At 45.4% G+C, this 27624-nt stretch overlaps 1 protein-coding gene across 1 annotated transcript in view; it reads right to left on the bottom strand.

Moving 5' to 3' along the window:
- grik4 (glutamate receptor, ionotropic, kainate 4) overlaps positions 1 to 27624 on the bottom strand; it is a 477591-nt gene that overhangs the window by 37684 nt on the left and 412283 nt on the right. Inside the window, exon 12 of the mRNA XM_071356615.1 lies at positions 1831 to 1938. Coding sequence (XP_071212716.1) covers positions 1831 to 1938 — 108 coding nt within the window. The remainder of the gene's footprint in view (positions 1 to 1830; positions 1939 to 27624) is intronic.

The following is a 27624-nucleotide window of genomic DNA, read 5'->3' as shown; positions in this document are numbered from 1 at the left end:
GGAAAAACCAAACATCGGTAACAAACAGAGAGATTACAAGGTAATGTTTGGCATCTGTGGAGGCTCAAAATCAATTAGATAATTCCCCCCCCCCACCCCAGAGGGGTGGGGGAGGTTGTTTGCTGTATTGCGTCGGCTCTCGGAGGCACAGAGGCCACAGTGACAGTGATGCGGAACTGTACTGGAACAATCTGCAGGAGGGGTAGACCCACAGGTGTAGGATGAATCCTCCTGGTGCCGTTCCACGCTGCAGCCACTCAAGACTGTAGAGCCTAGCCCGCCCCCACCGGAAGAGAAAAAGCACAACACAGCAATCACGCCGTGATGAATGAGTTGTGATAGCGACGAAATTGCTCCTCGGTGGCTTTTGAAATCCGCCTGGACGACTCTATATCTAGCGAAATTAACACGTAGCAGCTCGATCGGCCCGCTGCAATTCTCCCCCCCCCCCAATCTCTCTCTCGCGGCCACCGTTGTAACAGCTTCTCATTTGTTAAAGAAGCCCCCCACGGTCGGTGAAACCAACCGAACCATTCCACCTGAATCCACAATCATTCTCAATGAGACCTTTTTCTCAAGTCGCCGGTTAACACAGACACACTTTATTCGTACTTCCCTCTTAACCAGTAAGTGTGACATTGCGAATTACATTGCGGGCATTTGGGCTCTCCTTACAAGATACTTTGGGCTTGTCTTTTGATTCATCGAGTAGTGGTGGGAGGGAGGACAATTTGGATTTCTCTGGCTAACCATAATGCACGCGCCCAATCAGCACTGCTGCAAGCGCTAGCTGGGCTAGCCAGTAGTAGCGTGGCTCTATTGAACCCCAGCGTAGCTCGAACACTGTTTCAGCCAATCAGAATCCGTTGTACGAATGGCTATATTGAACCCCAGTGTTCTTCCGTCCTAAAAACACCCACAGTCCTCAGTGGCCTGCAGAAAAGCAGCGTGGCCTAGCTCAATGAAAGAGCGAGGATCTCCCTGCAGGGTGTGCAAATGGGAGGAGAGGAGAAGAGCTTCATCTACTCCCCTGACCAATAGCCTCGTTCCTCCATGCTGGAAGTTTGCTGCCAAATAACAGGCTGTCAACTGCCACACGGATGGCATCTTTAATTGCTAAGCGTATAGCCTTACAGAGAGTATCTTTACAACTCAGCCCACTAAGCACACGAGCAATACACCTTCCTGAGTGTATATAGAGGATGAGACTGTATTTACATCAAGGAAACCTTCAGAGTCGGGGGGGGGGGGCAAATCAAAATTTACATTGTAGTCATTTAGCAGATGCTCTTATCCAGAGCGACTTTCAGGAGCAATTAGGGTTAAGTGCCTTGCTCAAGGGCACGTCGACAGATTTTTTTTTACCGGCTCGGGGATTCGGTTAGTGGCCCAACGCTCTTAACCGCTGGGCCACCTGCCTTTCGCCGTCAAGGCAGAGACGTCAACTCCATGAACGACAGGACAGTTTTAGGTGCCATGTGGAAATACCTCCCCGCTACACCTTATTTTCAACCACTCTCCATATCTAAACCAAGTGGGTGATCCAGCACATACAGTATCTGTCATTTGCAGTGTGACGGTGTGACAGGGTGGCGTGATTTACTCCGGTGAAGTACTACGCCACGATACTTTATTATCTACCACTCTCTCTATTGTAAACGTGGAGTGAACACTTGCATGTCCTGCGTATGTCATTCTGAGTGTGACGGTGTGGTATGGAGGAATACTACCCCACTGCACTTGAATGTCTACCACTCTCTCCATTCCAAACCAAGTGGAGTGTCCGGAACGTGTGTCATTGGGAGTGGGTTACCGTGACGGTTCACTCACCAGGATAGTGGTGATGGTGAGGGTGGTGTTGAAGAGAGTGTCTGTCACGTTGATTGATGGAAGCTTCCTCTCCATGGACAGACCCTGCTCTGAGTGCCACTGGCCAATCTGCTAGGGGGATATAGATACACACACACACACACACGTATGCCAATGCACATGCCAACACACACGCAGGTGTATGCACGCACGCACGCACACACAGAGAGAGAGAGAGAGAAAGAGAAAACAACTGTTAGAGAGTTCATCAAAGGGCCAGTCAGCAAGCAGCCTATCAAACTAGCCCAACAGACAGTCCTCTCTCTTCTGAGCTGTAACCAGTGTCACCGAAGCCAGTCTCCCCCTCTTAAGGTCAGCCTTAAGAGGGGGAGACAGCGAAAGAGAGAGGGAGAGAAAAGGGAGCGCGAGATAAAGGACAAAAGACACAATGCTGCTCCTTGAAGAAATACGTTGGGGCATGTGTTCAATCAGGAGACAACAGAATGCTTTCTTTAGCTCAATTACACCCAATTCTCTGAAGCGAGCCAATGTCCTCATTAGAGCTCGGCTGGCGCCCCTCCACCACTTCTCCTTGCACACCTCCTGCAGGGCCTTGTATGATCATCCCATCCTGCCTGTCCCCACCCCAACACACATGTCGGTGCTACATCATGCCTAATTTTTCGTTTGGTGTTGTAATTACAAAGCAGCATGGTTCATTGGGCTCTCTGCTTAACGTCTTTTGTTGAGGTGTTGGTTAATTTATCATCCCCTACCAATCGATCCCTGGCCGGTGGGTGGCTGGCTGCATTAGAGTGGCTGTGTGTATTTGTATGTCTCTGTGTGTGTGTGTGTGTGTGTGTCTGTCTGTGTCTGTGTGTGTGTGTGTGTGTGTGTGTGTGTGTGTGTGTGTGTGTGTGTGTGTGTGTGTGAAGATGTGCATGTCTAAATATATTTTTTGACTATGTAGCTATTACATTTCACTGTCACGCAGTACAAAGCAGTGAGATACCATTATACCATTATACCATTATACCACCTATATTTGACTGACTGACACATAATAGCCTAGGCATTTAAATGTCGAAAATCCTCGATACTGATTTAAAGTATGGATTGTCAGTGACAGTAATTGTAGAAAAGCATTGACGCTGACTGCTAAATGGCATATATGGCTTATATAGTACATATTGCGTGCTCAAAATTGCTTCTTGAAGGCTGTGCGATAACAATGCCCTCCATATGCACTAAACCCATCCTTTCTAGTATACTGAACAAAAATAGGAACGCAACACGTAAAGTCTTGGTCCCATGTTTCATGAGCGGAAATAAAATATCCCAGATATTTTACATACGCACAAAAAGCCTATTTCTCTACATTTTGTGCACACATTTGTTTACATCCCTGTTAGTGAGCAGTTCTCCTTTGCCAAGATAATCCATCCACCTGACAGGTGTGGCATATCAAGAAGCTGATTAAACAGCCATGATCGTTACACAGGTGCACCTTGTACGGGGGACAATAAAAGGCCACTCTAAAAGGTGTAGTTATGTCACATGACACAATGTCTCAAGTTTTGAGGGAGCATGCAATTGGCATGCTGACTGCAGGAATGTCCACCAAAGCTGTTGCCAAAGAATTGAATGCTCATTTCTCTACCATAAGCCGTCTCCAAATGTCATTTTAGAGAATTTGGCAGTACGTCCAACCAGCCTCACAACAGACCAGCGTGTATGGCGTCTGTGGGTGAGCGGTTTGCTGATGTCAGCGTTGTGAACAGTGTGCCCCATGGTGGCGGTGGGGTTATGGTATGGGCAGGCATAAGCTACGGACAACGAACACAATTGTATTTTATCGATGGCAATTTGAACACACAGAAATACCATGACGACATCCTGAGGACCATTGTTGTGCCTTTTATCTGCCGCCATCACCTCATGTTTCAGCATGATAATGCACGGCCCCATGTCGCAAGGATCTGTACACAATTCCTGGAAGCTGAAAATGGCCTGCATACTCACCAGACATGTCACCCATTGAGCATGTTTGGGATGCTTTGGATCGACTTGTACGACAGTGTGTTACAATTCCCGCCAATATCCAGCAACTTCGCACAGCCATTGAAGAGGAGTGGGACAACATTCCACAGGCCACAATCAACAGCCTGATCAACTCTATGCATTTACATTTAAGTCATTTAGCAGACGCTCTTCTCCAGAGCGACTTACAAATTGGTGCATTCACCTTATGATATCCAGTGGAACAACCACTTTACAATAGTGCATCTAACTCTTTTAAGGGGGGGGGGGGGGGGGGGTGTTAGAAGGATTACTTTATCCTATCCTAGGTATTCCTTAAAGAGGTGGGGTTTCAGGTGTCTCCGGAAGGTGGTGATTGATTCCGCTGACCTGGCGTCGTGGGGGAGTTTGTTCCACCATTGGGGTGCCAGAGCAGCGAACAGTTTTGACTGGGCTGAGCGGGAGCTGTACTTCCTCAGAGGTAGGGAGGCGAGCAGGCCAGAGGTGGATGAACGCAGTGCCCTTGTTTGGGTGTAGGGCCTGATCAGAGCCTGAAGGTACGGAGGTGCCGTTCCCCTCACAGCTCCGTAGGCAAGCACCATGGTCTTGTAGCGGATGCGAGCTTCAACTATGCAAAGGAGATGTGTCGTGCTGCATGACACAAATGGTGGTCACACCAGATACTAACTGGTATTCTGATCCACGCCCCTACCTTTCAAGGTATCTGTGACCAACAGATGCATATCTGTATTCCCATTCATGTAGGGCCTAATTAATTCATTTCAATTGACTGATTTCCTTATACGAACTGTAACTCAGTAAAATCGTCGAAATTGTTGCATGTGGTGCTTATATTTTTGTTCGGTATATATTATGAATCATCTGGAAGCAACTGGCATCTATTTGTGAAATACTGATTCATATCATACAAAAACTGTGTAATCAAGGTGATGCATACAATACATTCACAGTATTCCTGCTGATTTACTGTTTTCTCAAGACTTTGAGCTTTCCGAGACACGTTTCCAAGGCTAACTTTCAGACAATCCTTTCCACATGCTTATTAACATAATCAGAGACTCCATCTGAAAGTTTACTATTCTTCCCAGAGTGAACTCCTGATGCGCAACCCCCCCCCCACCCCAAAAAACAAAAAAACAAAAGACTCCCGGAATCAGATTTCTCCTCTGAGATTATGATCAAAAGATCTTACATTCCATTTCCTCTTTGTTGTACTCCTCCATGGTGCACGAGAACGAGAGAGACAGCACCCTGCACACACAAATGGAATACAAACAGGGGTGTAACAACGCTGCGCTAGCTGCCGATGGCTTCCGGGAATTCAGGCAGGGAAGGGGAGGGGAGGGGAGGAGAATAACATGTGCACCTTGCAGGGATCTTGCAGAACGTTGTTCAGCAATCAGCTTGTGCAATCAGTTGTCAAGTGCATCTCCCCTGTAGACAGTCGTGGTGGAAGGCAAACGCTCAGCGATGCACCACCAGGCACGGGCGGTCTGCGGCGGAGCAGAGGGGAGTGAGGAGAAGGGCAGACGGTTAAGGACGGGTAACTGAGAGGCAGCACAGGCTGCCGAGACAGAAATAGAGGGGCTGAGTATGTGTGTGTGTGTGTGTGTGTGTGTGTACATTTGTGCGAGTGCGTGGATATGTGGGAGGCTCAGAGCAGGAAGAGATCCCAGGCATCCGCCAACAGGGAGGAACTGCTCTGAGAGTGGCCCCCTGCTCAACTCAGCTAGCTATGACAATAGGGAATGCAGTGCACAGCAGCTTGCACAAACACTGTAGAGATGAGACACAAGTGAGACCGTCCACCTACCAATAAACACACACTTTAAACACACACACACAAAAGACACACAAGCCAGATCTGATCTGATCATGGCGTACATATACTGTATATACTAGTGTGCCTATGTGACAGAAGTGGTTTGGGGGCAAACTACCTGCCCTCCAGGACACCTACACCACCCGATGTCACAGGAAGGCCAAAAAGATCATCAAGGACAACAACCACCCGAGCCACTGCCTGTTCACCCCGCTATCATCCAGAAGGCGAGGTCAGTACAGGTGCATCAAAGCAGGGACCGAGAGACTGAAAAACAGCTTCTATCTCAAGACTGTTAAACAGCCACCACTAACATTGAGTGGCTGCTGCCAACATAATGACTCATCTCTAGCCACTTTAATAATGGAAATTGTATGTAATAAATGTATGACTGGTCACTTTAAACAATGCCACTTTATATAATGTTTACATACCCTACATTACTCATCTCATATGTATATACTGTATTTTATACCATCTACTGCATCTTGCCTATGCCGTTCGGCCAGCGCTCATTCATATATTTTTTTGTACATGTTCTTATTCATTCCTTTACACTTGTGTGTATAAGGTAGTTGTTGTGAAATTGTTAGGTTAGATCACGTGTTAGATATTACTGCACGGTCAGAACTAGAAGCACAAGCATTTCGCTACACTCGCATTAACATCTGCTGACCATGTGTATGTGACCAATAACATTTGATTTGAACTACCTTACGCTTGTCTTATTAGACTCCTTGCCTGATACCTGAAAACTCATGTAAGCTCCCAGAGCTAATGCCTGGGCTTTAGCCCAGTGGGTTAACAAAACCTTAAATGATGGTTCTTTAGCTGTTCGGGCCAAACTTTGACAATTTGATACATGTACTGTACATACAATTTATCTGCCAATCTAAACAGTTCAATGTCCTCCCTCGTCAATGTGACCGGTCTTACTTTTAACAAAACATCTTGAGAGCCACTAAAAACAGCCGTTTCAACAATCCAGAACATGACATGAGGACCGGCCAAGGTAAATGGGAGTAACTGTCTAAGTGGCACGCATATCCTGCTAATTAAAATGAGGTACGATGAATCGGAAATATAACCAATGTCTTGCAATACACTTCACATACAGGTACATATACTGTAACAACAGCGTCAAACGGGAAGTTGTTTTCCTTCTCGCTCCTTCGATGTTACAAGTGATCCTTTTTGGCCTCGAGTGTGTTGCGAGAACATTTCCCCCCAGGTGGAGAGAGAGTTTCGATCGATCTTGCCGAAGCACAATATGGTGCTCACTCAATCCCCGTCCTGAGGTCTATACACCACAAACTGAAGATCCCAATGACGTCGAATCCCAACACTTTTTTAAAAAAAGCGACAATTAAAATACAGTGCTTAAACTTCTTGTCAATAGGGGGGCGCTGTTTACACTTTGGAAAAAATCGTGCCCAAATGAAACGGCCTCGTACTGTTTTCTAGATCATACAATATGCATATTATTATTACTATTGGATAGAAAACACTCAGAAGTTTCTAAAACTGTTTGAATTATGTCTGTGAGTAAAACAGAACTCATTTTGCAGCAAACTTCCATGTAGGAAGTGAAAAATCTGAAAACGAGGCTCTGTTTCAGGGCCTGCCTATTCAATTGCCTTATATTTATCGATATGCATGCACTTCATACGCCTTCCACTAGATGTCAACAGGCAGTGGAAGGTGGAATGGGGTGTCTAGCTTGATCTGAGGCCGAACAAGAGCTTTTGGAGTGGCAGGTCAGTAATTTTCTTTGTCTACCAAGGAGCGCCGTGGAGCTCGACATTGGCTCTGATCTCCGGCTCTGATTTTATTTGATACATGTGATAATAACATCATAAAGTAGGTTTTTTCAACCGAGTTTTATCAGTTTATTCAACGTTTATTGGGACTTTTGGAATTTTCCGTTCTTTGCGCCAAGAGTTGATGGGCATGTTCGCGCCACATGGCTAGCCAAGGTTGCTAATTCGACAGAAGAAATGGACATTCTAAAACCAAACAACGATTTTTTTCTGGACCAAGGACTCCTTGTACAACATTCTGATGGAAGCTCAACAAAAGTAAGAAAACATTTATGATGTTATTTCTGTGTAAAATGTTGAGTCCTATTCTCCGCCGTTTTGGTGAGCGCTGTCTCGCAATAACGCAAGCTGTATGTTATGGTAAAGTTATTTTTAAAAATCTAACACAGCGGTTGCATTAAGAACCAGTGTATCTTTCATTTGCCATACAACAAGTATTTTTATGTAAAGTTTATGATGAGTTCTTTGGTCAGATTAGGTGAGTGTCCAAAATATCTCCGGAGATTCTGGTGAATCGATGCTACGTATTCACAATGTATAATCAGGATTTGTAGCTCTAAATATGCACATTTTCGAACAAAACATAATTGTATTGTATAACATGATGTTATAAGACTGTCATCTGATGAATTTGTTCAAAGTTAGTGATTAATTTGATATCTTTTGCTGGTTTTTGCGGTGAATAAATGCGTTTGTGTGTTTGGCTATTGTGGTAAGCTAATATAATTCTATATTGTGTTTTCGCTGTAAAACACTTAAAGAATCGGAAATATTGGCTGGATTCACAAGATGTTTATCTTTCATTTGCTGTACACCATGTATTTTTCATAAATGTTTTATGATGAGTATTTATGTATTTCACGTTGCTCTCTGTAATTATTCTGGCTGCTTCGGTGCTATTTGTGATGGTAGCTGCAATGTAAAACTATGAATTATACCTCAAATATGCACATTTCTCAAACAAAACATAAATGTATTGTATAACATGTTATAAGACTGTCATCTGATGAAGTTGTTTCTTGGTTAGTGACTAATTATATCTCTATTTTGTCGGTTTTGTGAAAGCTACCTATGCGGTGGAAACATGGTGAAAATATGCGGTTGTGTGTTTGGCTATTGTGGTTAGCTAATAGAAATACATATTGTGTTTTCGCTGTAAAACATTTGAAAAATCGGAAATGATGGCTGGATTTACAAGATGTTTATCTTTCATTTGCTGTATTGGACTTGTGATTTCATGAAAATTATATTATATGATATCCCTGTCCCGTTAGGCTAGGCTATGCTAGTCAGCTTTTTTGATGAGGAGGATCCCGGATCCGGGATGTAAGCAAAGCGTTCCAAATTGAGTTCTCTCAACCCTTTTTCCTGTGTTCTGATACGCTGCGCCTGCAGACGGTAGAATAATAGTCCTACTGCACAGCTATACAACCTCTTCAAATGCTAATTGAGCTAACTGCCGCTCCACACCTTCATGTTTAATTCGGGTTGAGCTGTTTTCTCCACAGTGACTCCTCAGGAGAAGTGTGAGCTGAGATAGCGAGAGGAGAGGAGGAGATTAGTGTCCTAGCCAGGAGTGGCAGTCATTTACTGAGGAACCAGAGCAAAGTGCAGAGAGAAAGGAAGAGAGCAAATCAATGGAAAGGTGTGAGGAAGAGAGGAAGAGAGCAGGGAAGCGGCGTGGCGTGTGTGAGGGATTACCCCCGGGCTCATTCTGGCACCTGAAATTACAGCGTATAGGCCCAAGATAAGGGCCCTTGCTCAAGGGAAAGACACCGTTCTTAGATTTCCGTTTGAAAAACGCAGCAGAACCATTAGGACATGGCAAGCAGGGCTGTGCTCTGACAAATACGTATATCATGCTACGGCGCTACTGCTACACTACCAGTATCTTGTAGGGTAATGTAGACACCAAGCCTTTGCTCTGTAGCTAAAGGATTTGGGTTATGATGGTGGATAAGGACTGTGTGTGTGTGTGTGTGTGTGTGTGTGTGTGTGTGTGTGTGTGTGTGTGTGTGTGTGTGTGTGTGTGTGTGTGTGTGTGTGTGTGTGTGTGTGTGTGTGTGTGTGTGTGTGTGTGTGTGTGTGTACGCATGCGTCGGAGGAGATGTGCATGATGTGGTTTTCCAGAGGAGCTGTGTGATGCTAGCTGTTCATTCAGCACAGAACGGAAAGAGAGGTTCTATTTGAACGTGTCCAGTAAGAAACGCTTGTCCAGTAAGAGATGCTTGGTACGTTGCTTGGTACACTGCATAAATAAACGCTGCCTCGCTAACACAGAGATGTGCACTTTGCTTCGCATAATGAAGAGGGCTCTAAATCAAAAAAGTGCAAGACATACAAAGACAACGTTATCTCAACAACCACTAGGGGAAATGTATGCTGTATAGAATAAAGACGCTCTACACGTGTGTGTGTGTGTGTGTGTGTGTGTGTGTGTGTGTGTGTGTGTGTGTGTGTGTGTGTGTGTGTGTGTGTGTGTGTGTGTGTGTGTGTGTGTGTGTGTGTGTGTGTGTGTGTGTGTGTGTGTGTGCAGCTGACTTGGCTTTGTTATGTTTCCGCTCTAGTAATGACCACACCAGTCTCGGGAAAGGCCAGCCCAAAAGGTCAGGCTCGTTTATGTGCTTTCACGACGTGACCTTTCAATACAATCAAAATTTCAATTTGTACCGCCTACCAGGCGAACAAAAACATTTGTTGTTAGTTCCACGATGCAAAAGCCTGTTTTCCACATTCATTAGTTGGCATTACCAGTGTGGTGGCCGCGGCGTCACCTTCTCCGTTGGCATAACGAGCACCGGCGCTGGATTGAGAGAGGGAGCCGAGCGGCCGCCTGAGCACTTCAGAGCGCACGTCTGAGCCGCAGGCCATTCCCCCTTCTACACACGCGCAGGCACACACACAAACACACACGATGCCCTCCCAACCACTGTCCCTTAAAAACCAGGATTGTTCCGCAAATGTCTCTTTCTGTCTCTCTCTCTCTCTCTCTGGATCCATTCTTGGGCCACACAGTAGCGGGGAATGGATAGGGACCAGGTCTTAGTTGGAGACGGAGGTTAAATAAAGTGCTACAGGATGCAGCAGACTGAGGGGATCAACATTGCTGAGGGTCCCTGCCTCTCCTTGGAGCATGTATGGAGTAAACACACACACACACCTGTCTGTGTAATGGCTATACTGCCATGTTTCTACTAGAGTGGCTCTGCTGCTAAGCCCTGGCGCCGAAAAGGACTGCACAGTGTAGGCTGACAGAAAGCCAACAACACACACATGCATGCAAAGTGCGCACACGCGCGTACACACACACACACCCCCACCCACACATACATACAAAGTCTCAGTCAGCCTTGAAATCCGCTAAGGCTGGGGGGATCTTGCAAACCAGCTCATCCGTTCCACTTTTGATCTATTCCCCATCTCCAATCTGCATGCAAACTGACAAAAAAGCAAAAGAGGAAAGAGCATGATGTCTCAGAGACCGAGCCAGAGAGGGAAAGAGGGAGAAATGAGCCATATAGGCACATGGGTCACTGTGAGTGTGGTCCAAAAGTTGCTCTGTGAATCTGCATTGAAACCATGTTCACTCAGAGACCGCCGAATCGCAAAGCTTCACAATCGGGCTTTAGTCTTTAATCTCTGAAATCCTAATCAAAGGATGTGAATGAAAGCGTCTGCAGAATCTCTTTTCAATAACTATATGCTGCTCTCAAAGCTAACACCGGCTTCCAGGAAGCACTTTCGGATCCATCACAATTACTCCAGGAAAGTCATAAACTGACTTGCCTAGTTAAATAAAGGTGAAATAAAAAATATATATAAAAAAGAGGAGCGAGAGGAGGATAGATCGAGAGAGAGAGACCGAGCAAGTGAGGGTCGAAAGAAAGAGAGCGAGAGGGAGAGAGAGGGCTCTGGGATACATAGAGCAGAGGAAAGAAAGAGGATCTAGAAGGGAGCAAAAGCAATCTCATTAGCAGGGCAACTACCTTGTCAGGTGATGAAATTCATCTGGGGGCAAATGCTTTCTCTCTATTGGAGCTAGAAAGAAGTCAATGTGAGTGGGGGTAAAGGATGACTTTCTGTGGTATGTGGTCGAACTGGGTGTGGAGACGGACTCCTCAGGGGCCAATGAGTGGCTGTGCCTGGATACACATGCTCTCTGTCTCCTGCTAGGACTTACAGTATACAGTGGTGTAAAGTACTTAAGTAAAAACACTTGAAAGTACTACTTAAGTAGCTTTTTGGGATATCTGTACTTTACTATTTATATTTTTGACAACTTTTGCTTCACTACATTTCTAAAGAAAATAATGTACTTTTTTACTCCATTACATTTCCCCTGACACCCAAAAGTACTCGTTACATTTGGAATGTTTAGCAGGACAGGAAAATGATCCAATTCACACACTTATCAAGAGAACATCCCTGGTCATCCCTACTGCCTCTGATCTGGCGGACTCACTAAACACAAATGCTTCGTTTGTAAATTACGTGTTGAAATGTGCCACAGCCTATCCCTACATTAAAATAATAAGAAAATAGTGCCGTCTGGTTTCCTTAATATTAGGAATTTTAAATTATTTATACTTTTACTTTTCATACTTAAGTATATTTTAGCAATTACATTTACATTTGATACTTAAGTATATTTAAAACCAAATACTTTTAGACTTTTACTCAAGTAGTATTTTACTGGGTAACTTTAACTTTTACTTGGGTCATTTTCTATTGAGGTATCTTTACTTTTACTCAAGTATGACAATTGGGTACTTTTTCCACCACTTACGGTAGTCTCACTCTATGGAAAAGGTCTTTGGCTAATACTGTCTGGAGGCTAGTGCTTTTTGTTCCATTCTGAGAACTGTCCTGCAGACTAGAGGTTGATACGGGAAAAGGACTCCCTTGTGGGTCCTGTGGGATTCTGGCAGGAATGGGAGTGAAGTCAAGTTCGGGACATTACGGGACAGGATCGAAAGTCCACAGGAATGGGCAGAACAGGAATGGCTATAAATCGATAGACCCACCCACTTGGGAGCCATGTTTTATTACAGACAGAAATACTCCTCCGTTTCGTCAGCTGTCCGGGTTTCTGGTCTCGGACGATCCCGCAGGTGAAGAAGCCGGATGTGGAGGTCCTGGGCTGGTATGGTTACACGTGGTCTGCGGTTGTGAGGCCGGTTGGACACAATGCCAAATTCTCTAAAACGTTGTTTTGGCGGCTTATGGTAGAGAAATTATAAATCAATTCTCTGGCAACAGCTCTGGTGGACATTCCTGCGTAATCTGTGTAATGATCATGCTGTTTAATCAGCTTCTTGATACGCCACACCTGTCAGATGGATGGATTATATTTGCAAAGAAGAAATGCTAACTAACACGGATGTAAACAAATTTGTGCACAAAATATGAGAGAAATAAGCTTCATGTGTGTATGGAACATTTCTGGGACCTTTAATTTCAGCTCATAAAACATGGGACCAACAATTTACATGTTGCGTTTATATTTTTTGTTCAGTATATATATGTGTGGAGCATTTCATTTAAAAAAGTGTGTAGGCCTAATATAGTTTACTTAATAAAAATCTATTCAAATGAAATGGTCATTTCCCCCATCCCCCTTCTGTAGGCTCACTGTTTTGCCTCGCTCCAGTTGTACTCACCAGTCACTCCTTTACCTCAGATGCTTAACGAGTGAATGATGAAGGCTTCAAGAGAGGAATTGCATCATCTCGTTGCAGGCAAGGAACCATCACTCACAGAGCCATTAAAAGGAAAGAGCAATGTTATGGCTAAATTTGACAGTTGTTGACAACGAAGGAACCGAGTACACGGCTTGTAAAAAATGCTGCGGTTTAATCACATACCACCCAGAGGGACAAGAGGCCTGAAGCGGCATGGCTGCTCTACTACCAACCACGTTACCAGTCAAGCCCAATTGTTCCTTCAAAGTGCACACGGAGACATACACATTAACACATATCCATTAGTTCATCCGACTCTGGGTAAGTAGAAGGGCTGCCTTCATTGCCAAAATCTCTTAATGTGGTTGTTATCAGCTGTGTATGCAGGCAACTGTCTCATGATCGCTGAGCAGCAGGCAACGAAGCAGTTGCTATGGCTACTCACCCACAGGGCAGTGGGCAGACAGACCAGCAGCTAATGGAGGAAGTTATTTATGATATCAGTACAGGACAGTACGGGGAAACATTTGACAGGACAAGACGGGACAGGAATGAATTTTCACTCCTGTGTCCACCTCTACTGCAGACTCGGACGGCAGGTAGCCTAGCGGTTAGAGACGTGAGACAGCGAGGGTTGCCAGTTCGAATCCCGGATCCGATGGGAAATGAGCTGGTAACTGCCGGGTTGCTAGTATCAAATCCTAGATGCCATTGCCTGCCGTTGTGCCCTTGAGCAAGGCACTTAACTCATACCAAGATAATTCTCAAGGGCACAGTACATATTAGTTTGCAGTATAAAATGACTATCCTTGGCTGCTGTGCCAGAATCAATTAATGAAACCTAATACATAGTGATTGTAAAACCTTCATGTAATTCATCTCCAACTCTTCTCCAACTCTTCTCGAGCTCAGGCTCTATCTGTGCCTTATTAAGCCCCGAGCGCTGTGCAGGTGTGCACTTTAGTGACTGGGGATATCGGCAGCACACTAAAAATGAATTGTCCTTTCCCATGAAGATATCACCCAGAGAGTACCTAATTGGGGGGCTTGAATAGGACCGGCTTAGCCGTCGGACCACTATAGTGTCGAGCTAAGCTTCTGGTCCCCGACACTTTGTAAAGGTGTCAGCCTCAACCCCGGCCACCACACTGGCACAATAGGCCCAAGCTACGTCTGTCAGGCCTGCTCAAAGAGACGCTCATTTTCCAGTGGAGTCATGGGTGACTGCGCCACATGGAGCCGTCACGAGGCCGGAGCTTTTTAAGGTGCCAGACTGCCCTGCTGCTGTGCTCTCTGCCTGGGTGGAACGTCGAGCTCCCCTCTTCCATGTGCCGCAGCAGCAGTCAGAGATAGAAATTGAATTGAGTGCCGTTGCAAGTCACAGCAGCTTATAGAGTTCTCAGACTCTTCAGAGATAAAGGAGAGAGGAGAAGAAAGGCAGATTGACGTAATAAAACGGGGAACGCCGCCGACAGGAAAAATAAATAAATCCAATATAAAAAAAAAAGTGGAATGCAAAATGGGGATGTTTACCCTAGGAGTGCGGAAGCTCTGTAAATAACAGAACTCAAATCATTTGATGTAGATTAAAGTGGCCCACTGTGCAAAGTTCCTCTTCCCCGTGTTGACTCGGAGTGAGGGAGCGATAAAGGACATGATGCCTTCCTCATTTTTTCTATCTTCTCTTCTCCTCTGTTGGGTTTACTTGTGAATAACCTTGCTTGTGTGGATGACAAGTGCAAGCTGGGCCTTGAGGTACATGCAGTCAACAACCTATACAGCAGCTAGCTAGAGTTGTCCCCCTTCAACCATTCTACTTGGCCTATAGGTACAGTTACCCATTAACATACAGTTTGTCAGGGCAGTCATACCCATAGACATCCTATTAAATTACTACAGCGGCTATTTAACACACCCTCAAAGTGCCATAATGGGGTGAAAATGGCAGCCATATACTCCAAGTCGATATCCACGTCATAAAAAGGGATTGCCCTCGACCTCTGACAGAAATTGGGGAAAACAAACATTGACCCCTATTGTAAAACAGCACATTTCGTCGTGGATTTTTAGCTAAACAGAAATAACAAAACATGCCGAAAAGCTGCTGTGTAGTTCAATGTAGTAACCAGGTAAAAAAATCCAGACCTATGGTTGGAAATGCTCCCACGTAAGGAAAGGAGCTGACGAGAAGAGTCCTGTGGCTTCAGGCTATTAGGCGTGGGAAAGTGGGAAATGTGGTGACCCGGTGTCCAAGCAGGCAACACGTATCTAGTACTGTAGCTGAACTATATATACAAAACTATATGGACACTCCTTCAAGTTAGTGGAATCGGTTATTTCAGCCACACCCGTTGCTGACAGGTGTATAAAATCAAGCACACAGCCATGAAATCTCCATAGGGAAAAAATGGTAGTAGAATGGCCTTACTGAAGAGACTTTCAACGTGTCACCGTCATAAAATGCCACCTTTCCAACAAGTCAGTTCGTCAAATTTCTGCCCTGCTAGGGCTGCCCCAACTGTAAGTGCTGTTATTGTTGAAGTGGAAATGTCTAACAATGGCTCAGCCGCGAAGTGGTAGGCCACACAATCTCACAGAACGGGACCACCGAGTGCTGAAGCGCGTAGAGCGTAAAAATCGTCTGTCCTTGGTTGCAACACTCAGTACCGAGTGCCCCTGGAAACAATGTCAGCACAATAACTGTTTGTCGGAGAGCTTCATGAAATGGGTTTCCATGGCCTAGCAGCCGCAGGCCAGTCAAGAACTTGACTGACCTGCACAGAGCCCTGACCCCCATTGAACACCTTTGGGATGATTTGGAATGCTGATTGGAAGCAAGTCCCTGCAGCAATGTTCCAACATCTAATGGAAAGCCTTCCCAGAAGAGGCTGTCATAGCAGCAAAGGGGGACCAACTCCATATTAACTCCCATGAATTTGGAATGAGATGTTCGACGAGCACGTGTCCACATACTCTTGGTTATGTAGTGTAAATGTGGGGAAAAACATTTTGTACAGTCTGTTTGTAACTCCACTCACTACTTGTAGCTGTATAGTCCATAATGTTTGTGTTGTTGGTCTTGGCTAGCTTAACGTTCTGGTCGGTAGCTAGCTAGCTCTCACTCACCTGGCTGCACTCACTCACCTACTACTTTTTAAAGTAGTATTATGCTTTATTATTATGCTTTTCTAAGTCTATGAGAAAGCTAGGGAGCAGAAAATTTTCAAAAGTTCTCTTTAGCCATGTCGTTTTCTTAAATGTGCCTTTGTAATTGACTAAAGACAAGAAAATTGCATTTGAAAAAGGTGACGTTTTTGCAGTGAGCCAGTGGGGTAACCTAGGTAACCACAGGTTGTTTTCCCCACAGGTGGGTGGGGCCAGAACATTCTGGGTGTGTTCGTAAATTCACTCTATTTTTTTTGCTCAGAAAACTTGGGGGGTCAAATAAAATCACCCGCGGGCCAAATTCAGCTGGTGGGCCACCGGTTGGGAAACCCTGCTCTATAGCCTTCCCACTCTGCACTAACATACTCTATACCTTCCCACTCTGCCTAACATACTCTATAGCAGGGTTCCCCAACTAGAGGCCTGAGGACTGAATTTGGTTTTACTTTGCCCCTGCTATAGAGTATATTTTCTGAGAATTTGTATTTTTATTTTTTATTTTTGGACATAAAAGACTGTAAAAACACCTCCCAACTCTGCTGCCCTATCATGGTGTCTCTTCTCCTTTCCTCAGGTGCTTCATTCCAAGGCCTTGATGAACAGCCTCCATTACCAAACTTAATTAGCAAATCGCCCTTCGCAAGGAAGGGGCCTCACGCTTCTCTTCTCTTCACTCTCTCTCTCTCTCAGCCAGCAAACCAACCAACCAACCCCCCTGCAGGAGACAGAGACACAATAACAAATAAACCTGAGAGCTACACTAACAGCCTGTCGCTGCCTGCAATTAGTCCAGCACCAGCTCTCACTCTAATTAATAGCTGGCTTGCTGCTGTCTGTCGATGAGCACAATAAAGACAACGGAGACCCATCCGTGGAGAGCCGGCATGGAGGCAGGGAGGCATGGAGGTGTGAGGGGGCAAAAGAGCGGCTGGACTAGGTCGACAGTGGTGGTGGTGGTGGGGGGGAAGCCTGGCAGGCAGGTCTGTTCTTTGGCCCAGAGGTGTGCCCACTGCCCAGCCGGCTGTCAGACACATGCCAGCCTGGCAGTCGGGCAGAGGCAGACAGGATGCAGGCAGCCATGGCCTTCTGGGGCGTAGAGACTGTCATTAGGCCCTAACAAGCAAGGCCCGTCGCTCACTCACACCGTCTGAAGGGCACTTGCATTGGTCCACACGCAGGCAAATGCACGCACGTGTAGGCACACAAACACACGCACACATGCACACGCACACACAGGGCTCAGCTATGGAACAATGTCAAAGAGATCACTCAAAAGGCACCTAACTGCCAGCCAAACAAGGCACCCCATAAAAGTGATGTTATTGTTCTCATATTTCTACCTCCCAAACTACATGACGTTGTAATTTGTTAGAAACCAGGGCTGATTTAGAAAAATCTTCGCTCTCTCCCTCTGTACTCAGAGGAAAAGCTGTCTGAGTTATGTCTGCATTAACAGAGCAGGTTGAATTGTACTGCCCACTTATATAAATCTGGAAAAACTGTATTTACAGCTTAATACTACTGAAGACCTGTGTAGGGCTCCACAGAGCTAAATCTTCTTTATACTGTACAGCTTATTACACACACACACACGCACGCACGCACGCACAAACACACACACACACACACACACACACACACACACACACACACACACACACACACACACACACACACACACACACACACACACACACATAAATGGATCAAACAATGGGTGTCCAGGATTATAGCTAATTCCCCCCCCAAATATTAACCATTCCAACTGTATGTGTGTGTGATGGGGTGGGGTGCAGGTGCCAGCAGTGGGTTGGCAGAGTAGGTACAGTAGGGACTAGGGGGTGCCATGCTAGAAACTGAGATGATGATTGATCACTGGCATCACTGTCTGTGACTGGGCAAAGGGAAGGACAGCCAACTGTGTATAAACCATGCAGAATTCATCATTTCGTTTCCTGAAGAATGCAAAGATTCTATTTGACCGACAGCGTATCAAGGTAATATTCTGTGAAACAAAAACCTATTAGGAATGGGCATTATTCTTATACACGCCAAACTATGAACGATATCTCAAGCCATATATCCGCTGTCATAATAAAGCAAGACGAACTACAGTGGATCCTCATTTAAAAGTTGCGTCATACTGTAGCACAGTTTGCAGTATTCTCGGTATGGTACAGCATGTTACAGCGCATGACGTCGTAGTATTTTACTGTCAGCCATCGTTGCCGTTAATGCCGTTAACGCTCGTTGAAACCACCAGAGGGCATCTTTGAGGGCGTCTTCATGAAGCACGCAGGCCAGACATTTTGATTGCTATACCCTATCTGAAAGAGCATAACAAGTCTTTTTATTTAGTTGGCATGAAGAAACCATAGCCTCAGCTACTATAGCACAGACAAATACATCTTAAAACATGTTATTCTGTTCCTTGGAATTAGATTGTCTGAGTATCAGGCTTTTATTAATATTAATGGGTTTCTTTGTGAGTGTGTACAGTACCAGTCCAAAATGTGGACACATCTACTCATTCCAGGGTTTTTCTTTAGTTTTACTATTTTGTACCTTGTAGAATAATAGTGAAGATATCAAAACTATGAATTAACACATACGGAATCATGTAGTAACCAAAAAAGTGTTAAACAAATCAAAATATATTTTATATTTGAAATTCTTCAAAGTAGCCACCCTTTGCCTTAATGACAGCTTTGCACACTCTTGGCATTATCTCAACCAGCTTCATGAGGTAGTCACCTGGAATGCATTTCAGATAAAACAGGTGAGCATTGTTAAAAATTAATTTGTGGAATTTCTTTCCTTCTTAATGCTTTTGAGACAATCAGTTGTGTTGTGACAGGGTAGGGTTGGAATACAGAAGATAGGCCTATTTGGTAAAAGACCAAGTCCATACTACGGCAAGAACAGCTCAAAAAAGCAAAGAGAAACAACAGTCCATCAGTACATTAAGACATGAAGGTCAGTCAATCCTGGAAAATGTCAAGAACATTGAAAGTTTCAACAAGTGCAGTTGCAACAACCATCAAGCACTATGATGAAACTGGCTCTCATGAGGACCGCCACAGGAAAGGAAGACCCAGAGTTACCTCTGCCGCAGAGGACAAGTTCATTAAAGTTACCAGCCTCAGAAATATCAGCCCAAATAAATGCTTTACAGAGTTCAAGTAACAGACACATCTCAATATCAACTGTTTAGAGGAGACTGCACGAATCAGGCCTTCATGGTTGAATTGCTGCAAAGAAACCACTACTAAAGGATACCAATAAGAAGAAGAGACTTGCTTGGTCCAAGAAACACGAGCAATGTTACATTAGACTGGTGGAAATCTGTCCTTCGGTCTGATGAGTCAAAATGTGAGATTTTTGGTTCCAACCGCCGTGTCTTTCTGATCTCCGCATGTGTGGTTCCCAACTTGAAGCATGGCGCCAACAGATAGGGCAGCCGTGCTTCTAGCCCCTAAGCAACTTCGCAGTATTTTGTTTTTTTATGTGTTATCTTTTACATGATTAGCCCAGAATTATTTTCCAGATGCTGATCCATTACATACAACAGGAAATAACTTTTGGATTTCAGAGCGGCAGTAACTCACCAGCATTACCACCATTACGACCAGGAATACGACCTTCCCGAATTGGATCCTTTGTTCGTACCCCCCAGGGCAATTGAACTGATTCCAGAGGCTGATCCAAAACACCACCATCGGATAAAAGGTATTCGCAGTGGACTCCTAGTCCGACTCAGGAGGCGTACACACCACCCACCGCTTCCGAGTATATTACTCACTAATTTTCAGTCTTTGGATAATAAAGTTGACGAGCGAGGATCTCCTTCCAGAGAGACATCAGGGATTGTAACATACTCTGTTTCACGGAAACATGGTTCTCACGGGATGTACTGTCTGAGTCCATACAGCCAGTTGGGTTCTCAGTTCATCGCGCAGACGGGAGTAAAGATCGCTCCGAGAAGAAGGGCAAGGGTGTATGTTTCATGATTAACTACTCATTGTGTGATTGTGATAACATACAGAAACACAAGTCCTTTTGTTCACCCGACCTAGAAAACCTCCCAATCAAATGCCGACCGTATTACTTGGCAAGAGAATTCTCTTCGGTTATAGTCACAGCTGTGTACAGTTGAAGTTGGACGTTGACATACACTTAGGTTGGAGTCATTAAAACTATTTTTTCAACCACTCCACACACTATAGTTTTGGCAAGTCAGTTAGGACATCTACTTTGTGCATGACACAAGAAATGCTTCCAACAATTGTTTACAGACAGATTATTTCACTTATAATTCACTGTATCACAATTCCAGTGGGTCAGAAGTTTACATACACTAAGTTGACTGTGCCTTTAAACAGCTTGGAAAATTCCCAGAAAATTATGTCATGGCTTTAGAAGCTTCTAATTTACATCATTTGAGTCAATTGGAGGTGTACCTGTAGACGTATTTCAAGGCCTACCTTCAAACTCAGTGCCTCTTTGCTTGACATCATGGGAAAATCAAAAGAAATCAGCCAAGACCTCAGAAAACAAATTGTAGACCTTCACAAGTCTGGTTCATCCTTGGGAGCAATTTCCCAAGGTACCACGTTCATCTGTACAAACAATAGTACGCGAGTATAAACACCATGGGAACACGTAGCTGTCATACCGCTCAGGAAGGAGATGCGTTCTGTCTCCTAAAGATGAACGTACTTTGGTGCGAAAAGTGCAAATCAATCCCAGAACAACAGCTAAGGACCTTGTGAAGATGCTGGAGGAAACAGGTACAAAAGTATCTATATCCACAGTAAAATTAATCCTATATTGTCATAACCCGAAAGGCCGCTCAGCAAGGAAGAAGCCATTGATCCAATACCGCTGTAAAAAAAACAGACTACGGTTTGCAACTGCACATGGGGACAAAGATCGTACTTTTTGGACAAATGTCCTCTGGTCTGATGAAACAAAAATAGAACTGTTTGTCCATAATGACCATTGTTATGTTTGGAGGAAAAAGGGGGAGGCTTGCAAGCCAAAGAACACCATCCCAACCGTGAAACACAGGGGTGGCAGCATCCTGTTGTGGGGGTGCTTTGCTGCAGGAGGGACTGGTGCACTTCACAAAATAGATGGCATCATGAGGCAGGAAAATTATGTGGATATATTGAAGCAACATCTCAAGACATCAGTCAGGAAGTTAAAGCTTGGTCGCAAATGGGTCTTCCAAATGGACAATGACCCCAAGCATACTTCCAAAGTTGTGGCAAAATGGCTTAAGGACAATAAAGTCAAGGTATTGGAGTGGCCATCACAAAGCCCTGACCTCAATCCCATCGAAAATGTGTGGGCAGAACTGAAAAAGTGTGTGTGAGCAAGGAGGCCTACAAACCTGACTCAGTTACACCAGCTCTGTCAGGAGGAATGGGCCAAAATGCACCCAACTTATTGTGGGAAGCTTGTGGAAGGCTACCCAAAATGTTTGACCCAAGTTAAACAATTTAAAGGCAATGCTACCAAATACTAATTGAGTGTATGTAAACTTCTGACCCACTGGGAATGTGATGAAAGAAATAAAAGCTGAAATAAATCAATCTCTCTACTATTATTCTGACATTTCACATTCTTAAAATGAAGTGGTGATCCTAACTTACCTAAGACAGGGAATTTATACAAGGATTAAATGTCAGTAATTGTGAAAAACTGAGTTTAAATGTATTTGGCTAAGGTGTATGTAAACTTCCGACTTCAACTGTATATTGCCCCTCAAGCAGATACTACGACGACCCTCAAACACCTACACTGGACTCCATGCAAACTGGAAACCACATATCCTGAGGCTGAATTTATTGTAGCCCGGGATTTTAACAAAGCTAATCTGTGGAAAATGCTACTGAAGTTCTCCCAACACATTGACTGCAGCACTCGCTCTGAGAAAACATTGGACCACTGCTACTCAACTTTTCAAAATGCCTCCCCCACCCTCCCTTCGGCAAATCTGATCACAACTCCATTTTGCTCCTCCCTTCCTATAGGCAGAAACTCAAACAGGAATTACCCATGCAACAAACTATTCAACGCCGGCCTGTCAAATCGGAATCCATGCATCAAGATTGTTTTGATCACGCGGACTGGGATATGTTCCGGGTAGCCTCTGAAAACAATATTGACAAATACATGGATATGGTGACTGAGTTTATCAGGAAATGTATAGGATATGTTGTACCCACTGTGACTATTAAAACCTACCCAAACCAGAAACCGTGGATAGATGGCAGCATTCACACAAAACTGAAATTGCGAACCATTTAACCATGGCAAGGTGACTGGAAATATGGCCGAATACAAACAGTTTAGTTACTCCCTCCATAAGGCAATCAAACAGGCAGAACGTCAGTACAGAGACAAAGTGGAGTCGCAATTCAACGGCTCAGACATGAGAAGTATGTGGCAGGGTCTACAGACAATCACGGACTACAAAGGGAAAACCAGCCATGTTGCGGACACTGACGTCCTGCTTCCGGATAAGCTAAACACCTTTCGCACCAGCTTTGAGGATCACACAGTGCCACTGACGCAGTCAGCTACCAAGGGGCTCTCATTCTCCTTGGCCGACGAGAGTAAGACATTTAAGCGTGTTAACCATCGCAAGGCTGCCAGCCCAGACGGTATCCCATCCTCAGAGAATGCGCAGACCAGCTGGCTGGAGTGTTTATGGACATATTCAATCTCTCCCTATCCCAGTATACTCTCCCCACATGCTTCAAGATGTCCACCATTGTTCCTGTACCCAAGAAAGCAAAGGTAACTGAATTAAATCACTATCGCCCCGCAGTACTCACTTCTGTAATCATGATGTGCTTTATATCACCTCTACCTTATCAAACACCCTAGACCCACTTCAATTTGCTTACCTCCCCAATAGATCCACAGACGATGCAATCACCATTGCACTGCACACTGCCCTATCCCATCGGGACAAGAGGAATACCTATGTAAGAATGCTGTTCACGGACTATCGCTCAGCATTCAACACCACAGTACCCTCCAAGGCCTTCACTAAGCTTGGGGCCCTGGGTCTGAACCACACCGTGTGCAACTGGGTCCTGGACTTCCTGACGGGGGGAAGGTAGGAAACAACACCTCCACTTAGCTGATCCTCAACACAGGGACCCCACAAGGGTGCGTGCTCAGCCTCCTCCTGTACTCCCTGTTTGCCCATGACTGCGTGGCCATGCACTCCTCCAACTCAATCATCAAGTTTGCAGATGACACAACATTAGTAGGCCTGATTACCAACAATGACGAGACAGCCTACAGGGAGGAGGTGAGGGCCCTGGAAGTGTGGTGCCAGGAAAATAACCTCTCACTCAATGTCAACATAACAAGGAGCTGGTCGTGGACTTCAGGAAACAGCAGAGGGAGCACCCCCCTATCCACATCGACGGGACCGCAGTGGAGGTGGAAAGCTTCAAGTTCCTCGGCGTACACATCACTGACAAACTGAAATGGTCCACTCACACAGTTGCACAATTGAGAGCATCCTGTGGGGCAGTATCACCGCCTGGTACGGCAACTGCACCACCTGCAACCACAGGGCTCTCCAGAGGGTAGTGCGGTCTGCTCAAACCATCACCCGGGGCAAACTACCTGCCCTCCAGGACACCTACAGCAACCGATGTCACAGGAAGGCCAAAAAGATCATCAAGGACAACAACCACCCGAGCCACTGCATCCAAACTGTGACCGAGAGACGGAAAAACAGCTTCTATCTCAAGGCCATCAGACTGTTAAATAGCACCTGTCACTAGCACCTTAGAGGCTGCTGACCTATATACATAGACTTGGAATCACTGGCCACTTTAATAATTGGCACACTATTCACTTTAATAATGTTTCCATATGTTGCATTATTCATTTCATATGTGTATACTGTATTCTATTCTATTCTACTGTATTTTAGTCAATGGCATTGCTCGTCAAAATATTGATATATTCTTAATTCCATTCCTTTACTTTAAATGTGTGTGTATTGTTGTGAAATTGTTAGATATTACTTGTTAGATATTAATGCACTGTTGGAGCTAGAAACACAAGCATTTTGCTACACCCACAATAACATCTGCTAAACACGCGTATGTGACCAATAACATTTTATTTTATTGTTTTTGAGGAGGAGTGATGGTGTGGGAATGCTTTGCTGGTGACACTCTCTGTGATTTGTTAACACAACTTACTTATTGGCCTAAAGGCCTACTTCAATAAATATCAATCAATTATTCATTAATTTGTGCACGTCATCACACAGCATACAAGTCATTCATGTCTTTAAATACAGTCATGCATTTAGTTATAAAACAAAATAACAAAGGGAACCTTGAATAATTAAATAATAAATAAACCACAACGTTGTCGACTAAAACAATTCAATTCAGGAATTATTTCAACTGTTTTTAATCTTGTCTGTACTACAGACATTATTAAAACCTTTTTCTGTTACAACAGACTATACGGAATTGATTATCATTTGTTTGTAAATTATTATTGTATTTGTTGGTTACACTGTTTGAAATGGTCAGAAAAAAGGTCACACATTTTGTAATAAGCACACAGAACGTGCTCCTCCTACCCTCCTTCTTGATCTCCTTCTTCATGTCATTATCATCAGTAGGAAAACACCCGTTAAACATCCATTAATATATTTCAAGCCCCTACAAATAAAAATCTACTTGGCAAGAGTCTATTGTCCTGCTAAAAGCTCATCATGCTTCTTTTGTATTCCAATGTATTGAATAAATGTATTAATTACAGTCATTTACCATTCTCATTCTCGGAGTGGAAACATTGTTTGCAGAGTTCACAACCTGCCACTCTTGTGGAAAATAAGTGTTTCAAAACCTGTTTCAAAATGCCTCCAGCTCACATTGTAAAGTGGTGTGTGATGCGCTGATAGCCTGTCGCCTGCACTTGAATAGTGAATGGGAGGCGTGCTTCAATTACCAGTTGAGAAATAAAAAGAGACACACAGGCCAATTTAATTCCACTAAATTATGCAAAGTATTCTATAGACCAATAAGCATGATGGCCCAAATGTATTTACATCTAGAAATTAAGAGGCAGAAATTGGGGGATTTTGGTAGGGTGGATTATAATAAATTGACATGTTTGTAGGGGTTGTTGCATTTGCCATTATATCTGGATGGCCAGATACAAAGTAGTTTTGATCACCAATTAGCTATTATGAGGGTTTCTGCTAGTTGTTGTCCAATTTAATGGCTCATCAATGCATGAACTGTGACCAAGGTCCATCACTAATGTAAACCGAGAACTGTAATCTAAAAATAAAAAACACAGCATCTACAGTGGTAGAAATATATTTTTGAATTCGATTTTTTTCTATTTAAATAGTTTCAAAATACATCTGTTTATTAGGCTACTGTGCAGTGTGACAAAAACCAACAGGTGTAACGCGCTTCCTCCCTCTCCTCATCAGAAGAGGAGTAGCATGGATTTGACCAACGTGCAGCGGGTTTTGAATACATAATGATTTATTAAATCAATCGACGAGACACGAAAACAAACACTGGGAAGGATTACAAAATAACAAAAAACGAATGTAGACTGACCTACACCATGAGTACTTACATAAAACACGAAGCACGTAGGAACAGGTACAGACTATAACAAACGAACGAACAAACGCTACAGTCCCGTGTGGTACGCAGACACAGACACGGAAGACAATCACCCACAAACAAACAGTGAGAACAACCTACCTTAATATGACTCTCAATTAGAGGAAAACGCAAAACACCTGCCTCTAATTAAGAGCCATACCAGGCAACCCAAAACCAACATAGAAACAGCAAACATAGACTGCCCACCCAAAACTCACGCCCTGACCATCACACACATACAAAACAACAGAAAACAGGTCAGGAACGTGACAGAACCCCCCCCTCAAGGTGAGAACGCCGGGCGCACCAGCACAAAGTCCAGGGGAGGGTCTGGGTGGGCATCTGACCACGGTGGTGGCTCAGGCTCCGGACGCTGTCCCCACACCACCATAGTCACTCCCCGCTTCTGTATCCCCCTCCCAATGACCACCCTCCAACTAAACCCACCTAGATGAAGGGGCAGCACCGGGATAAGGGCCAGCACCGGGATAAGGGGCAGCACCGGGCTGAGGGACTCTGGCAGGTCCGGGCTGAGGGACTCTGGCAGGTCCGGGCTGAGGGACTCTGGCAGGTCCTGGCTGAGGGACTCTGGCAGGTCCTGGCTGAGGGACTCTGGCAGGTCCTGGCTGAGGGACTCTGGCAGGTCCTGGCTGAGGGACTCTGGCAGGTCCTGGCTGAGGGACTCTGGCAGGTCCTGGCTGAGGGACTCTGGCAGGTCCTGGCTGAGGGACTCTGGCAGGTCCTGGCTGAGGGACTCTGGCAGGTCCTGGCTGGACGGCTCTGGCTGATCCGGTCTGGCGGAAGGCTCTGGCTGATCCGGTCTGGCGGAAGGCTCTGGCTGATCCGGTCTGGCGGAAGGCTCTGGCTGATCCGGTCTGGCGGAAGGCTCTGGCTGATCCGGTCTGGCGGAAGGCTCTGGCTGATCCGGTCTGGCGGAAGGCTCTGGCTGATCCGGTCTGGCGGAAGGCTCTGGCTGATCCGGTCTGGCGGAAGGCTCTGGCTGATCCGGTCTGGCGGAAGGCTCTGGCTGATCCGGTCTGGCGGAAGGCTCTGGCTGATCCGGTCTGGCGGAAGGCTCTGGCTGATCCGGTCTGGCGGAAGGCTCTGTAGGCTCTTGGCAGACGGGCGGCTTTGCAGGCTCATGGCAGACGGGCAGCTTTGCAGGCTCATGGCAGACGGGCAGTTCAGGCGCCGTTGGGCAGACGGGCAGTTCAGGCGCCGCTGGGCAGACGGGCAGTTCAGGTGCCGCTGGGCAGACGGGCAGTTCAGGCGCCGCTGGGCAGACGGGCAGTTCAGGCGCCGCTGGGCAGACGGGCAGTTCAGGCGCCGCTGGGCAGACGGGCAGTTCTGTAGGGAGGAGACGGAGAGACAGCCTGGTGCGCGGTACCGGAACTGGAGGCACTGGGCTGGAGACACGCACCATAGGGAGAGTGCGTGGAGGAGGAACAGGGCTCTGGAGATGCACTGGAAGCCTGGTGCGTGGTGTCGGCACTGGTGGTACTAGGCTGGGGCGGGAAGGTGGCGCCGGATATACCGGACCGTGAAGGAGGACACGTGCTCTTGAGCACCGAGCCTCCCCAACCTTACCAGGTTGAATGGTCCCCGTA

This window comes from Salvelinus alpinus, chromosome 21 (genome assembly GCF_045679555.1).
Source record: "Salvelinus alpinus chromosome 21, SLU_Salpinus.1, whole genome shotgun sequence".
Lineage (NCBI taxonomy): Eukaryota > Metazoa > Chordata > Actinopteri > Salmoniformes > Salmonidae > Salvelinus > Salvelinus alpinus.
Note: the sequence above shows the minus strand (reverse complement) of the source record. Positions and strands in the feature narration are given on the sequence as shown.